Source organism: Lissotriton helveticus, chromosome 10 (genome assembly GCF_964261635.1).
Source record: "Lissotriton helveticus chromosome 10, aLisHel1.1, whole genome shotgun sequence".
NCBI lineage: Eukaryota > Metazoa > Chordata > Amphibia > Caudata > Salamandridae > Lissotriton > Lissotriton helveticus.
In genome coordinates this window covers 805,558,251-805,572,896 of record NC_136071.1, presented here as the reverse complement: position 1 = coordinate 805,572,896, position 14,646 = coordinate 805,558,251, and the positions used below count along the sequence as shown (strand labels likewise).

The following is a 14,646-nucleotide window of genomic DNA, read 5'->3' as shown; positions in this document are numbered from 1 at the left end:
TGCAAAATACAATACCTATTATGTATAATTCTTCAAATAATCTGGAAAGATAATATATTACAAAAGGATCAACTTTTCAATGAAGTTGTCTAGTGTGAAACACATCACAAATCTGTGGAACCAATGTGATATATTTTTCTGAATGGTTAGTCTATATTTTAAATATTATCTTAGTGCCCTTCTGGGAAAAACAAACAAGACAGTACAAAACATGAAACATGAATCACACACTCTATGGAGTAATTGTTGATATTTCTGTGGACTTTCTTCTTATATATGTTCATCAGTACAACTAGCTTGTAAATGTGCAATTATCTTTACAATCCATATACAATCACAGTCATTAAAAACGGCATTGTCAAGTTCAACCCGTTTATGTGATCGTACAAAAATATGTTACGTGTCTGAGAGAACGTACTTAATTACTACCTAAATTTGGCACCATGAGCACAGCATGAGAGGGGAGGGGTGCTTGTAGTCACACATTGAAAGTAAAAACAAAGTTATGTCAGGGCGTTGCTTTCCAAACTGCAGTCTGATGAGGGGAAATGCTCGTTGTCAAGGGGATCGGCTATGCCGTACTCACTTCATCAAAGCTGCACCCTCGCCCAGGGCATTATGCCTGCCCGTGGCTCCAAAGTTGGATGCAAATGCCAAGACCGCCCGGTTAAATGTCTGGTCGGTTTGCGCTCGCGTCCTCGTGGTAGCAGTGACTAGACCGCTGACTTCACAAAATGGCCGTCGGTTAATGGCCAGATTCACGGTATTCTGGGAATAGTAACTCCATGCGCTTGTTCGAGCCTGACTGATGGCGTGAATGAAGTCCTTATGTTGTAAAAAAAAAAAAAGAACCGACTTGACTGATCCTGTCACTAATTTTGTGTTAAAAAAAACAGGGAGAGGGAGTGGTTTCATATTGATCTAGTAGTACAGGATGAACAGGATCAAACCCTACTGTTACTGTAAACTTCAGATAAGGAGAGTGGGGCTACTGTAGCAAAAGACAGGTGTTTGGTTTTTTTATTGAGTGTTATTTAGCACTATGTGCGTCTGAGATCATTTCTGCGCGCGGCTGAGATGATTTCTCTATAACGCAGGGTAAACAAGTCACAGATAGACATTTGTGGTTTTTCGTTCTGCAAGTCTGCTGTAGGAAAAAAACTGCCAGTTCAGCCAAACTGGCTCCATGGCATGCCATCATTTAGCTGATTAGTATGGGTTCCCAGATGGAAGACCCAACGTTGTTCCTTCTCCAACAGCTGGGATTCATTTGGGGATTTGTTCAATGATGGTCCACTGTAAGTCCTTCACCATGTGTCTCTTGTCAGTGTAGTGTGCGGACATTTTCGTGGTTGCCTTCTCACAATTGTAGACTGCTGATGGAAATCCTTCAGGTCAGAGGAAGTTGTTTTTGCAGTTGCTTTGATGTGTGTGGTCGTTTTCAGTTCACCCCTCTCTTATCTTCTATCAAAGGGGTGAACGAGCAGCTGTATTGGTTCTTCTTTGTTTACAACATAATGACTTCATTTGAAGTCACTGGGTTAGGTGTTTTTTTTGTGGGATGGGTGATGCTTTCATTAAACAAAGTCTTTTTTCATTAAACAAAGGCATACCCAACAGCAGATATAATTGTATTACTATTGCCGGATTTCACACCATCAGTCAGGCACTTACAGGCATGTGGAGTTGCATTTTTTACCAGAACACCATGCATCTGGCCACAATCTGACAGCCATTTTGTGAAGTTAGCTGTGTAGTCACCGCTACCAAGAGGACGATCAGCCGTGAGTCTTTCTTTACAACATATTTACTTCATTTGAAGTCACTGGGTTTAGTGCTCTTTTGTGGGATGGGTGATGCTTTTATTAAACATATATTTATATTTTTAAACCTAGGCAAACTTAATTTGTAAAACAAAATCACCAATGCCAGATTTCACGCCATCAGTCAGGTTCAAACAGGCGTATGGAATTATTTTTCCCAGAATACTGTGAATTTGGCCATTAACCGACAGCCATTTTGTGAAGTCAGAGGTCTAGTCACCGCTACCATGAGGACGCAAGCCAACCTGACGTTTAACAGGGCGGTCTCGGCACTCACATCTAACTTTGGAGCTATGGGCAGGCATAATGAGTTGGGCATTTCTCCTCATTAGACCGCAGTTTGGAAAGAAACGCCCAATGTAACTTTGTTTTTACCTTCAGTGTGTGACTACAAGTGCCCCACCCCTCCCGTGCAGAGCTCATGGGGCCAATTTAGGCAGTAATTAAGTCCGTTCTAACAGACAGGTAACGTATTTTTGTACAATCACATTATCTGGGTGATGGTATAGGGATTGTAAAGATAATTGCACATTTACAAGCTAGTTATACTGATGGATATATATAAGAAGCAAGTCCACAGAAATATCAACAATTACTCCATAGAGTGTGTGATTCATGTTCTGAATGGTCTTGTTTGTTTTTCCCACAAGGGCACTGAGATAATGTTCAAAATATAGACTAACGATACAGAAAAATATATCACATTGGTACCACAGATTGGTGATGTGTTTCACGCTACATAACTTTATTGACATGTTAATCTTTTTGTAATATCTTATCTTTCTAGATTATTTGAAGAATCATACCGAGTAGGTATTGTAGTTTGCACAATATTTTTCACCTTAATATTCAATTAATAAGACTATCCGTTTTCAATTAGGAGTGGTCCTAGGAATCAACTAAACTGTTCCTAGGGATCAATTAAACTGTTCCTGATGAACAGCCATAGGGGTATGGTTTGAAACATGTTGACTGGGAGTCACACACCCATTACCCTGTCTGTCTCCCTGAACCCCCTTTTTTAACCAATACCAGCCACAGGATTCAATAAAGTTTAGGTTCCAAGCGGCCAGGTATTTCTTAACCTCACAATTTCCTCTGACTCTTCCACTCCCACATTAGTTTATAGACTACATCTTCCAAAGTGCTCCCACATATCTGTTGGTCACAGCATGCCCCGTCCCGCAGCAGGGTGGCAAGAGCCCGATGATGAAGCATGCCCCAAGGGACCTTTTGGTGGGTGAGGGTTATTTTAGGAAAAATGTATTGTTTTCCTTAAGTATTACCAAATTTACTGGCATGATACTTCGGTATATTTCGAGTGGACTCTCTTTGGTTGTTTATTGATGGCAGTGACCTAATCAATTCATTATTCACAATTGTCATACAAAGCAAAAAAAAACAAATGAACTTCAACCTAGAGATATGGGTAACAAGCACTGGCAAAGCCGTAAGGTCTGCCTTTGGCAAGCAGTTGGAATGGTTAGTAAGAACAAGAAAAAAAATATGTTCCCACCTAATGTGACCGCCATATGCCTGCAATAAAATTGAAATTTAAAGAACGTTCACTGATGTGGACATTTTTACTGGTGATGTTTTTAAATAACAAGCCTTTTACTAACGCCACAAATTTTTTTGTTATTCAAGGAGACAAGATTAAATTATGACCTAACCAAGCACTCAAATGGCAGACAACAAGAATTTTTGCAATGTTACTTGTTCCTTTTATAATAGCAACTTTAAAAATTAAGTGGGAAATAAATCACCATCTAACTAGGCACCCGTGCTGGCAAAATAACTTGCCATTGTAATGAATAATCTTAAAAAACACACTTCGAGACTGATTTAACCCTGAAGAGAAGGGAACTATTTTTTGGCAGATGTGAACAATGTGTGCAGGCTTTGTGCAGTTACTCAAAGTGAAGGGAGTCAAGGGACAAAGTGTGATGTCCCTCTGCCACATGCTATGTGCTGTGCTGGACAGAAACCAAATGCAATTGACAATTTAACAGACCAATAGATAAAGCCCACTGACCAAAATGTTCACTATATATGTACATTATGTATTCTTTTTGGAAAAAAAACAGGAGTCTGGCAAAACAAAGGCCAAACCTAAAAGTAGACTCCACTGTAAAATGCAGTTTACACACTACAGTTTGTCACACCAAACCACATTTATTTACTTGTGTTTTTGGGGGACAAATAGGCAACCTCCAAACATTGTACATGGTTTATTTTAGGTGTTAGATGTATTTGTGTATGCTAGTCTGAATAGACAGATTTACATCAGACCATATATCTGCTTTTGTGTGATGAATGGAAAGGCGCTCATGGCAATCTATAATGCAAGCATTCTCTTGTTAGCCCGGGAGCTTTTGTGAGTTTGAGAAATCCCTACAGCCGCCTACATAGAGTTCCAAAAAACACTTTAAACACTTTCAATAAATTGGCTGAAGAAACGACCACACACTTGAATGTGATGCTCTCTCTTTCATTTTGCGGTAAGTATCACGAGATACAGCTATTTGCTGGCAACCTGAGAGAAGGTAGGATTACAGTGGATTTCTTTCTTACAAGTCCCCAGCTCAGTGTGTGAGAACAGCAGGGACCGGGGGAAGAACTGCAGTAGGGGTGAAAGCAGTGTGAACGTCTGGGGCCAACTCTGCACTCTCAAACTGTTCTTCACTCTCAATTAGAAAATACAATTATGATAAATGAATAAGACACCAGGCAGCCAGCTCAATAAAATGTTCTCTCTCGTCTCACTATTACTCGTAGCAAAAAGAGTCTGCCACACTTTTCACAATGGACAGCTTCTCCAGACACAATATTTATGATGAAGATTATTTCTTAAGCCATGTATTCTGGAGGATATAAGTTCATCTACCAAAGTGTCATGAATGAGTAGGTCTTAAATTGGTAAAATATGCTGATCAGTACTGCTTCTGATCTAATACTATGAACATAATTTTTTTAAACTAGCGGGTACAACTGCATTAGAAACAGTAATTCATAATTCAGAGTGTCGAGGTCTTCGCTGACAATAGTGAATGTATTCTTATTTATACTGTGCACAAATATCACAGTTGCCCAAACATCCATGGTGCCTTTCAGACCTGTTATAAACTTCGCCAGAAAACTGGTTCACTCTGTAGGTAGCTTATGACTGCATTACCCCACATCTCGAAACCTTCACTGACTACCCATTACAGCATGAATCACTTTCAAGATTTGCTGCCTTGTGTAAAAACCAGTTGAATGGCTGAACCACGCATGCCCCTTACCACGCATGCCTTTAAAATAATTGTGGTTTTTCCACAAATGTCTTTCCCACGACTTTTTTATCACATATATGCCTTTACCACGAAAATGTAAGTATTTTCAAGATAAGCGTAAACCATATATATGTGTGTATATATATATATATATATATATATATATATATATATATATATATATATATATATATATATATATATCATGGGTTTCTGCTGATCTGAAAAATACTCACATTTTCATGGTAAAGACATGCGTGGTAAAGGCATAATTTGTAGTAAAGACATTCGTGGTAAAGACGCATTTGTTGAGATAGACTTGTTGTAAAGGCTATGCATGGTTCTGGCTTGTAAAGGCCATTCCCCGTAATAGCCGTTCACAGAAATGCCCCTCTACAATCTACTCATTATCTCTGGGGGCACAGAAATGCCCCTCTACAATCTACTCATTATCTCTGGGGGCATAAGGAGATTTACAAGACAAAAATCTTTCTTGTAGAACCATCTAAACTCAGAACACTTACAGCACATCTGTAGCAACAGCAGCAGCCTGGAACTTGCTGCCTCCCAACCTCAGAACACTAGCCCCTGTCAATCTTCTGTAAGCAGCTTAAATCTCACCTTATCAGACAATATGTAATCTAAATCATACACAGACTCTACATACACATGTGGCATCCAAAAGCTCTGACTAAACCAATGTTTCCCAAAGTTATATTATCTCTCCTTATCTTGTAATCCTAAAACTTCTCGATGTATGTTGTGATGTAAAATGTCCTAATAGCAACCAGTCAAGGTGCAGTACATAAATGGTGAAATAAATAAACAAACAAACCAAGTTGGGAAGTAACAGAAAGGGGTGTGGACATTCGGATACAAGACCGTGGCCACCAAAGAGGGGTTTTGTATATTTGAATTACGCATTTACAATTGCTTTTTACCTTATTTCACACCTTAATCATTTTAGGCTCAAGAACTTAAGTGCCTCATTTAGAGTATGGCAGGTGGCTACCCGTCCATCAGAGGCCATTACCTTAGATGAGCCCCTGCTATGGCAGCTTTTCTTTCAGTTTGAAATATATAAATTTATGAAATACCAGCAATACAGAATTAAAATATCAAAACAGTATTATAACAGAAGAGTTGGCTAGTACATTGAGGAAAAGAATAAAAGCTATTTTTAACATTTTAGATGGAATAAGGAAGGAAGATTGGAAGGGAGGGGGAGTAGGGGAGGGGAAAGGGAAAATTCTGACACATTGGCATATGCCAATGTGGCAGCTTTTCTAAAGGCACTGAAAGATTGTGAGCACTACCATGTTTTAGGTGGCACTATAGCATGCTTTTTTGTTTTTCTAAAACAAACCCCAAAAGCACAAGTTGTTTTTAAAAAAACAAAAAACTATTGACCCTGACACACTGGGTGTTTTCTCCCAGAGTGTAAAGATCATTTAAAATGTCGTTCTGTTCAAGGTCTTCCAGGGTTATCTTAGCAGCCCTAAACTGGTAAAAAAACGACATCAGCATACACTTTAAAAGTTCATCATTTAATACATTTTTTTTGTATTGATATTGTGGGATGGAAGTGCTTCCTTTATTCTACCCTATGAAATTCAGAGCCGCCCATTCCCCCCATTTAGTTTTAATCATGCCACACACAACAGAGCCAGTATCCATTATAGAGGCCTAAGTTATCACTGCAATGAGTAATGTCTAAAAGAAAAATAGTTCCTGAAGAGCAGATCATATTAAAACTCCTACTTTTTTCAAAGGAGATCACAGAGGCAATATAACTCGACATTGAAAAATAGAGAGATATTAACTTTCAGTATCAATCTCACTGCCATCATTGAATATATATTCCAGTATAGGGGCCACCCAGTGAAGAAGAACCGTTCCCTTTAGCTTGCCCTGCATAGCTAAATCACCAGCACTAGACATTCCAGAATATTGTTATACTTGATGACGTCTGCTTGAGTTTTTGGACTTATTGGACATCATTCACTTTAAATAATATCAGCTTGAAGATATAGGTTTACCTGTGCGGTACACAAAGTTGCCCTCTGTCTCTGAGGATGATGGAGATACTAACTCTTCTTCAAACTCGTTGGAGCTGAAGGACCCTGAATGGTTTCTCTGCCGTGCCTTTTCCATCATCGCGGCGTTGGAGGCCATCACGTGCCTCAGAGAGTCATTGAGATAGCGGTGCAACAAACTGCTCTTGTACTTGGGCGGAGACACATAATCCTCGTGCGCGCTGGTCTCCGGCCTCGTGCCCGCCTTAATCACCGAGCCTTCACTTTTAATCACAGTGTGGTGAACGGTTTTATTATATCCCCCGTCATTTGGGTGGTTTCTTGCAGGATTGTCTCCATCTGAAGAATAAAATAGATTCATACATCAACAATGTTACAAAGTCTTTCTTCACAGTGATTTATGATGTGACATAGATTCGTGCAAGACAGAATAACCACAACGAAGCAAAACGCATGGTACAAATACCTTAAAAACAGGAGGAAATTACATAATTCTGCAAAGCATGAAACTGGTTAGCACCAAAATAAATTCCAATGAACGTGATTGCTTCCTAATTCCGAGCTGTTATCACTTGTGTCGCCTGCATGCGACTCAAAGACACACGAGGGACTGCACGTCAATCACATGCTTTAGAAACCAGCAAAGCTTTTACAAAAACAGGTCTTTTCCTCGGTCTTAAATTACACATGTATGCTCCCGTTCTGAAGAGTGGAGTTCCGTGGCTCATAAAATATGTCTGACAGTATAGCATTAAAGACTGCTTTTCTGTTCTGGTTTCTTTCAGAAGGGAGGCTTGGGGGGGCTGCCGACCGCAGGGTGGTCCCCACCGGGGCAGTTTGGTAGGGGCGGGGGGCGGGCCTCGCGCCGGCCATTTTAATATCGGGCTTGTTTATTTATAGCCCAAAAGGAGCCCAAGCATAAATGCTTTGGGCTGCTGCTCCCAGCCACCATTTTAGGTTTTTGTTCTTCAGGATAATTTTATTTCCTGATATTACAGTTGGCGGAATTGATTGTGGAATGTCTGGGGAAGATTATCGAGTTCTTTAGGCCCTCCTGCTCCTTAGCGAAGCGGGCTGGATGGACCTCGTTATTGGAGACGTTGCGGGGCCATCGCGCCGGGTTTGACAGGCCTCGGCGGGCGTGGCAGCGGCAGTTGCTGCCTGTACATCGCCCAAGCATAAGTGAACGGGGCTGCCCGCGCGTGATGTAGGCGGCCCGATGCGGTCTTTGCAGCCTGGGGAGGGAGGAACGTCTGAGGCGGTGAGCGGGAGTAGTGTTGGGGCGGAAATGCGGTGTATGGAGTGGGGGAGCAGGCGGCCTTTAGGGAGCCAGTGCAACGCTCTGTCTCCTCCCCCGTGTTAAGAGTGAAGCGCGGGGGAGGTCGGGGCTTTAGGCGGTGCACGTCTTCTCTGCCTGCCTCTCATCTAATAACGGTGATTGATGAGGCAGCGGGGGTCAAGGAGACGGTCGGTGATATGGAGGGTGGGGCGGCATATCAGAACCCGGTATTTGAGATGGAGTGTGTTTGTCCTCCTCTGTGCGCGTGCCTGTCCAATCTAGGCGTAGTGGCAGCGCAGAGGGTGAGAGAGGCTGGGGCTCTTTTGGCTTGCATGCAGGAGTGGGAGATTTTTCAGGAATTGTATCCCGTGGGCACGAGGGTAGTGCAGGACTGGGAGCAGAGGTTGAATTTGATGGAGGCTATGGGCAGATGTCTAGCCCGCTGCTTTTCTCGCCCACATGTTCTTTTAAGGGGGAGACTGGTTCTTTAGGGGGAGCTCTCTAGGAGAGGGTGAGTGGGCACAGGTGGGAGGATGGAGCAGTCACCAGCAAATGGGTTCTTCTCACAAGTCTGGGGGGTTTGGGGCTCGCCCTCCTTCAAGTTTGGGTGGCCTGGGTTCGCCTGTCAGGGGTGGAGAAGACATGTTTTTGGGTGCAGGGGACAGAGGAGCTGTTTTAAGGGTTCAAGAGGAGCTGTCAGTGGAATTGGATCCTGCTTGGGGTGGCCCAGCCTGGGAGGGATTGGATATTTTCCCTTCATGGGTGAAAAGGGTTTGAGGTATTGGGGGGAACTCTCTGACAATGTTCAAATAATTGGGCGCAGGGGGGTGCGCAAGATTTGCCATTGGAAAAAGGGGGGCAGGAGGAGGGGTGCAGGCAGGGTTTGGGGGTACTTTGGGGGTGGGGGGAGGTCAGGGTTTGGGGTCTGCGTCCGCGGTAGTGCAAGCAATGCTGGAATGGAGTGGGGAGAAAGGAAGGGGGAATCCCCCCTGTAAATGTGGGTCGGTCAGAGATTTCAAGGGCAGGCGGGCTAGGGATTTTGCTTGTGGTTTGCAGGAGGTAGGTGTTTCAGATAGGTGTCAGAGAACCAGCACACCAGTCCAAACTTTTTTTTTACAGGGCAGGGAGCGTGGCAGTGCTGCAGACTCGGTAGGGCGGGGTGCGGCCCAAGTACACTGAGGCAGAAGGGAGGGTGAGGCCTTGCACTGCACATTCCGTACCGGTGGGGGATCCCATCGCGGCCAGCACACGAAGGTCCGGCGCGACCTCACTGGCCCCAACGTCAGGCAGGTCAAGATGGTCAGACTTTCCAACGGAAATGGATTTTCAAAGAGGTCAACGCTTGGGGGAGCACCAGCGGGTACAATCGGCTCCCCAGTTTGGGTCATGTGGGGTCTGTTAAGGCCTGTGCTGTTGATTTTGTTACTGAGGTGCTCCAGGTGGAGGAGCCAATTTTGCTTGATTATGATGAAGACAGCCCTGAGGAAGGGGAATTGCAGGACAGCGAGGAAGGGGGACCCTCTCACGTGTCTCATAGTTTTTTACAGGTTACGAGAGTGGTGCCTCAAAAATAGGCAGTGGTGGCAGGATCCAAGAGAGAGCGCGGCCCATCGGTGAGGGCTCCTCGTACAGGGGTTCAATCTGAGAAGTTGGCACGGTGGTCAGAGTCCGTCCGAGCATCCTCATTCGGGCCGGGAGAGACCGCTAGAACACAGGCAAAACCTAAAATGGTGTGTGTGGGGACAGGGGGAGGGGAGTGATGGGGTGATAGAGGGGAGATTGCACAAAGGTATATACGTTAAGGATACAGGGGTAGGTACTGGAGATGGGGGAATAGCGCTGGGTACCAAGGTTGAGAGCGGGACTAACACAGATGCAGCGGGGGGAGGTAAAGAGCCTTTGGAAAGTAAGGAATTGAAAATTAATAAACTATCTTACATGGGGTGACAACGCCTTTGGGTGCCCATTTAATGCTGGCAACCAAGGAGCGCATATGGAAAGGAGAATATGTTGAAATATCGAAACTCCTTCATAGGGAGGTACGGTTCAAGGTTCAAAGAGGGCTCCAAGGAAGAAGAGTATGAGTTGGCCAAGCGCCCTAAAGTACCGTTGACCATTGAGAACTGGACAGCAGTGTTTTTGATTTACACTAGAGTATACTGTGAGAAGTTTCCTGAGCGCAGCGTGGCTATATTGAAGTATATGGATGTAATCCAGAAAGCCCAGATTACGGGTGGTGGTTATGCATGGGCCCAATATGACGAAGCGTTCCGGGCACGGATGGCGTGGGACTCAGAGGCAAAATGGGGAAAGTTGGACACCGATTTATGGCAGCATACTATGGGCGGTGGCTGGTGGCAAGACCATTTTTACAGCTAGAGGGCTGCCTTTTGTTTACCAGCCCATTCAGGGGAAGCCCACCCGGGGTGGGGTGGGAGGTGCAGCCGTGACGCAAACTGGAATTGGGGCATGCTGGGACTTCAATACAGAATTATGCAAAAAGGAGTACTGCAAGTATCGCCATGAGTGCTCCAAGTGTGGAAAGCAGCATCCCCCTGTTAACTGTTGGGGTGTCAAACCACAGGGAGGCCAGCAATGGAAGCAGTCAGGCGCAGGCACATCTGGCACTTCGCAGCAATTACAGGGCGGTAGGGGGGAGTAAGGGAGCAGAGGGTACTGAGCCTAAAGGCTCCTATGCCAGTTAGGGTGACAAAGTTGGGAGAGGCATTGCAGGGGTATGGGGATTTGGGGGCAAAACAGATGCTTTTTAATGGGATTCAGTGGGGGTTTCATTTGGGCTACCGGGGACAAAGGCAGAGAAGGTGGGCTGATAACTTGAAATTAGTAGCAGAACAGAGCAGGGTTGTGCAAGTAAAACTGAGCAAGGAAGTTTGCAAAGGGAGGATGGCAGGCCCTTTTGATGATTGGCCAATTGAGAATTTGATTATATCACCCATTGGAGTAGTGCCCAAAAAAGAAGAAGGTCAGTACAGACTGATTCAGCACTTGTCATGGCCAGAGGGGTCTTCAGTGAATGATTTTATTGATGAGGAGGCTGCCTCGGTTTCATATTCCTCAGTTGACGTGGCCATGTCACTAGTAATGACTAGTGACCGCGGGTGCAACTGCAGAGATGGCTAAATGTGACATTAAGTCGGCTTTTCTGTTGCTTCCAGTCCATCCAGATGATTGGGATCTTCTCGGAATCCATTTTGAGGGTAAATGGTACTTGGACAAAGCATTACCGATGGGTTGCTCTATGTCATGGGCTTATTTGAATGTTTCAGCACTTTACTGCAGTGACATTTCACGTACCACACAGGTCACACTTTAGTAAAACACTACTACGACAACTTCTTTGTCGGTTCCCCTGTCTCCGCGGAATGCCAGATTGCTCTGGACACTTTCCATGAGCTCATGGAGGAATTAGAGATGCTTTTGGTACCTGAAAAGACAATGGGACCGCCTACATCCTTATCCTTTTTGTGAATTGAAATTGATTCTGTGGCAATGCAGGCTCGCTTGCCAGAAGACAAAAAGTTAAAAATGCTGGAAATGTTGGACCAAATGTTGTCAAGCCAGAAGGTGACGGTGAAGGACATTCAAGTGTTACTGGGTCACCTCAACTTCACCTGCAGGGTGGTCAGGGTGTGGAGGACCTTTTGTAGGTGATTGGGCTGGGCATTAGCAGGACAGCATTTGCCTCACCACCATGTTCGCTAACCAGCAGGGGTGAAGGAGGATTTGTGTATGTGGTCAGTTTTTCTAAACTCCTTTAATGGAGCGCCACTGGCCAGGGAGGATAATGTCCAGTGGGATGTTCAAATGTTCTCTGATGCAGAAGGCAGTGACGGTTTTGGTATATACTGGCAGGGCAGGTAGTGTGCAGAGAAGTGGCCGCAAGACTGGAGGGATGGGGAGGAGCCTAACATTTCTGGAGCTCTTCCCGTTACTGGTGGCATTGACTCTTTGGGGTGAGGAGTTGGCACACAAGAAGGTGCTTTTTCGTGTAGATAACATGGCAGTGGTAGAGATCGTCAATAGGCAGTCAGCAAGAGATGAACAGATTTTGAAGTTGTTGCGAGTGTTTGTGCTGGGCTGCCTTCGCCATGACATTTCATCCTGAGCCTTGCACATACCTGGTGTGGACAATGTAATAGCCAATGTTTGTCTCGTTCGCAGTGGGGGAGATTCCATGGGCGCCAAAATTTAAATCCATATCCCCAGTTATCCGCCAACTACATTGGCTACCAATCAGAAGCCGAACAAAATTTAAGGCTCTATTTATAACATACAAAGCTATTAACAACTTTGGACCAGAGTTTCTGAAAAAGGCTCTTTGTCTATACACTCCCGCTAGAACTCTTCGTTCATCCTCAGCACGCTGCCTGACCATCCCACGCACAAAGAAATCATGATGGGGAGATAGAGCATTCATTGTCGCTACCACCAGACTGTGGAATACCCTTCCTCTTCACATTAAGGCCAGCCCATCCCTCATGACATTCAGGAAGACGGTAAAAATCTGGCTGTTCAATCAGTGAGTACGCTCTACAATCTTGCATTCCTTTGTCTTACAAGCGCCGAGACAACTCCGGGTAGTTGTGCGCTATAAAAGTTTCATAAATAAATAAATAAATAAATGGGCTGGCCAAGGAGGCGGACAGGACACCAACCCCAATGCCGGAGCACCTTTGGTAGGTAGGCAACGTAGGGTATTTCAATTGGTGGTAGGTTCATTGTCAGCGTCTACTCGAGCGGCATATGCACTTGCATGGAAGGATTTCTTGGCATCTGGGGCTTGTAGGCGGGAGGAGGTATAGCGTCGTTCTGAGGATGTGATTCAGTTTATCTTAGACCTCATCGAGAGAGGCCTTTCTAGGGTTACCATCGCCGGGAAATTAGCAGGAATTTCTTTTATGGGGAAACTCTTTTGGGGTTATTCCCCTTCCGCTGGTGAAGTGGGGAGGAGAATGCTCGAGAGTTGGGCTAGGGAGCGGGGAGGGGTTCAGCTGTCCCATTCCCCCCTTTCTTGGCAGACTCTGGCACATTTGTTGGAGGTTTTACCTGCGGTTTGCAGGGATGATTTTGAGGCATGCTTGTTTGCCACCCTCATGGCGATCATGTTTTTTGGGGCGTTTCGAGCCTCTGAGCTCCTGGATTACAAATCAAAGCAGGGCATTACTTGGCAAGAAGTGTTTTTCTCAGAAAAGGGTTTGCATATTTGGCTGGTCAATTTGAAAACTGATCAGAGAAGCGTTGGGAAAGGAGTGTGGTTAGAAGCGGAGGCTCCCAGTTCTACTTGTCCTTTGCATTTGGCCCATCGCTGGAAGACTGGGAGCGGTCAGGAGGGGCTGGGGGTAATTTAGTTTTTCAGCATATTGTTTTTAGGTGTGGTGACCTGGTGGCTGGAAGCTTAGGCTGAGGTCGTTTTTGCCCTCCCTCTCTCTTTTCCTTTTTTGATTTTTCTTTCATTTTATTATCTGGGTTTTTTCCTTTAGATTTTGTTATCCCTAGGTGGCCTTTTTGGGACAGGTGAGCAGGGGTTTGCTATGTATTGTCGCTTGGAGCAGGAGCTGTGCGGGGGTTATTTGAATTTTGACAGGTTTGACAGAGGTTTGGTTATTAATTGTTAAGTTGGGTTATCGACAGGGAAAGAATAGGTTGGTTATTTTTAGTTCGGTTGCACAGGTTGGGTGATTGACAGCTGTAAAGGGGCAGGCAGGGGAGATTGTTTAACGGATGGGTTGTATTTATAGGTTTATACTGGGTTATACGGTGATGTAATGATTTGTATTGTTTTAAATGTTGTAATGTATGGGTGGGGGCGGGTTCAAAGACATTTTAGGGAAGGGGGCGGGGTGCTGGGTTAGGTATGTGGTTTATTTAGTGAGGCTTAGTTTTGGAAGGCTTTTGCCGAGGTTTATTAAAATTGTTATGTGCACCTGTTCCAATGAAAGCTGCCTTTTTCACACAATTCATGGTCTTTGGTCTGCTTCCCCCCACCCCTCCCTCCCAAAAGAGACACCTATTAAATCATAGGCAAGCATATCTGTGTGACACTTAATAGGCAACCCGCACATATCTCTGGATGTCACAGGACTATCCCTGTGATGTCTTTACAATTGCCAGGTACTCTATTCCACCAGGGCAAATAAATACAACGAGGACAGCCCGTTCAACAGTGATCTCACTTTTTTCCAATGTGTTCATCGTTCTACTAGTCAAAGAAT

General features: G+C 44.6%; 1 protein-coding gene across 1 annotated transcript in view; it reads right to left on the bottom strand.

Annotated features, from left to right (window-relative positions):
* The window catches only part of MKX (mohawk homeobox), a 230,398-nt gene that overhangs the window by 133,672 nt on the left and 82,080 nt on the right, over positions 1 to 14,646 (bottom strand). Inside the window, exon 5 of the mRNA XM_078663399.1 lies at positions 7,138 to 7,473. Coding sequence (XP_078519525.1) covers positions 7,138 to 7,473 — 336 coding nt within the window. The remainder of the gene's footprint in view (positions 1 to 7,137; positions 7,474 to 14,646) is intronic.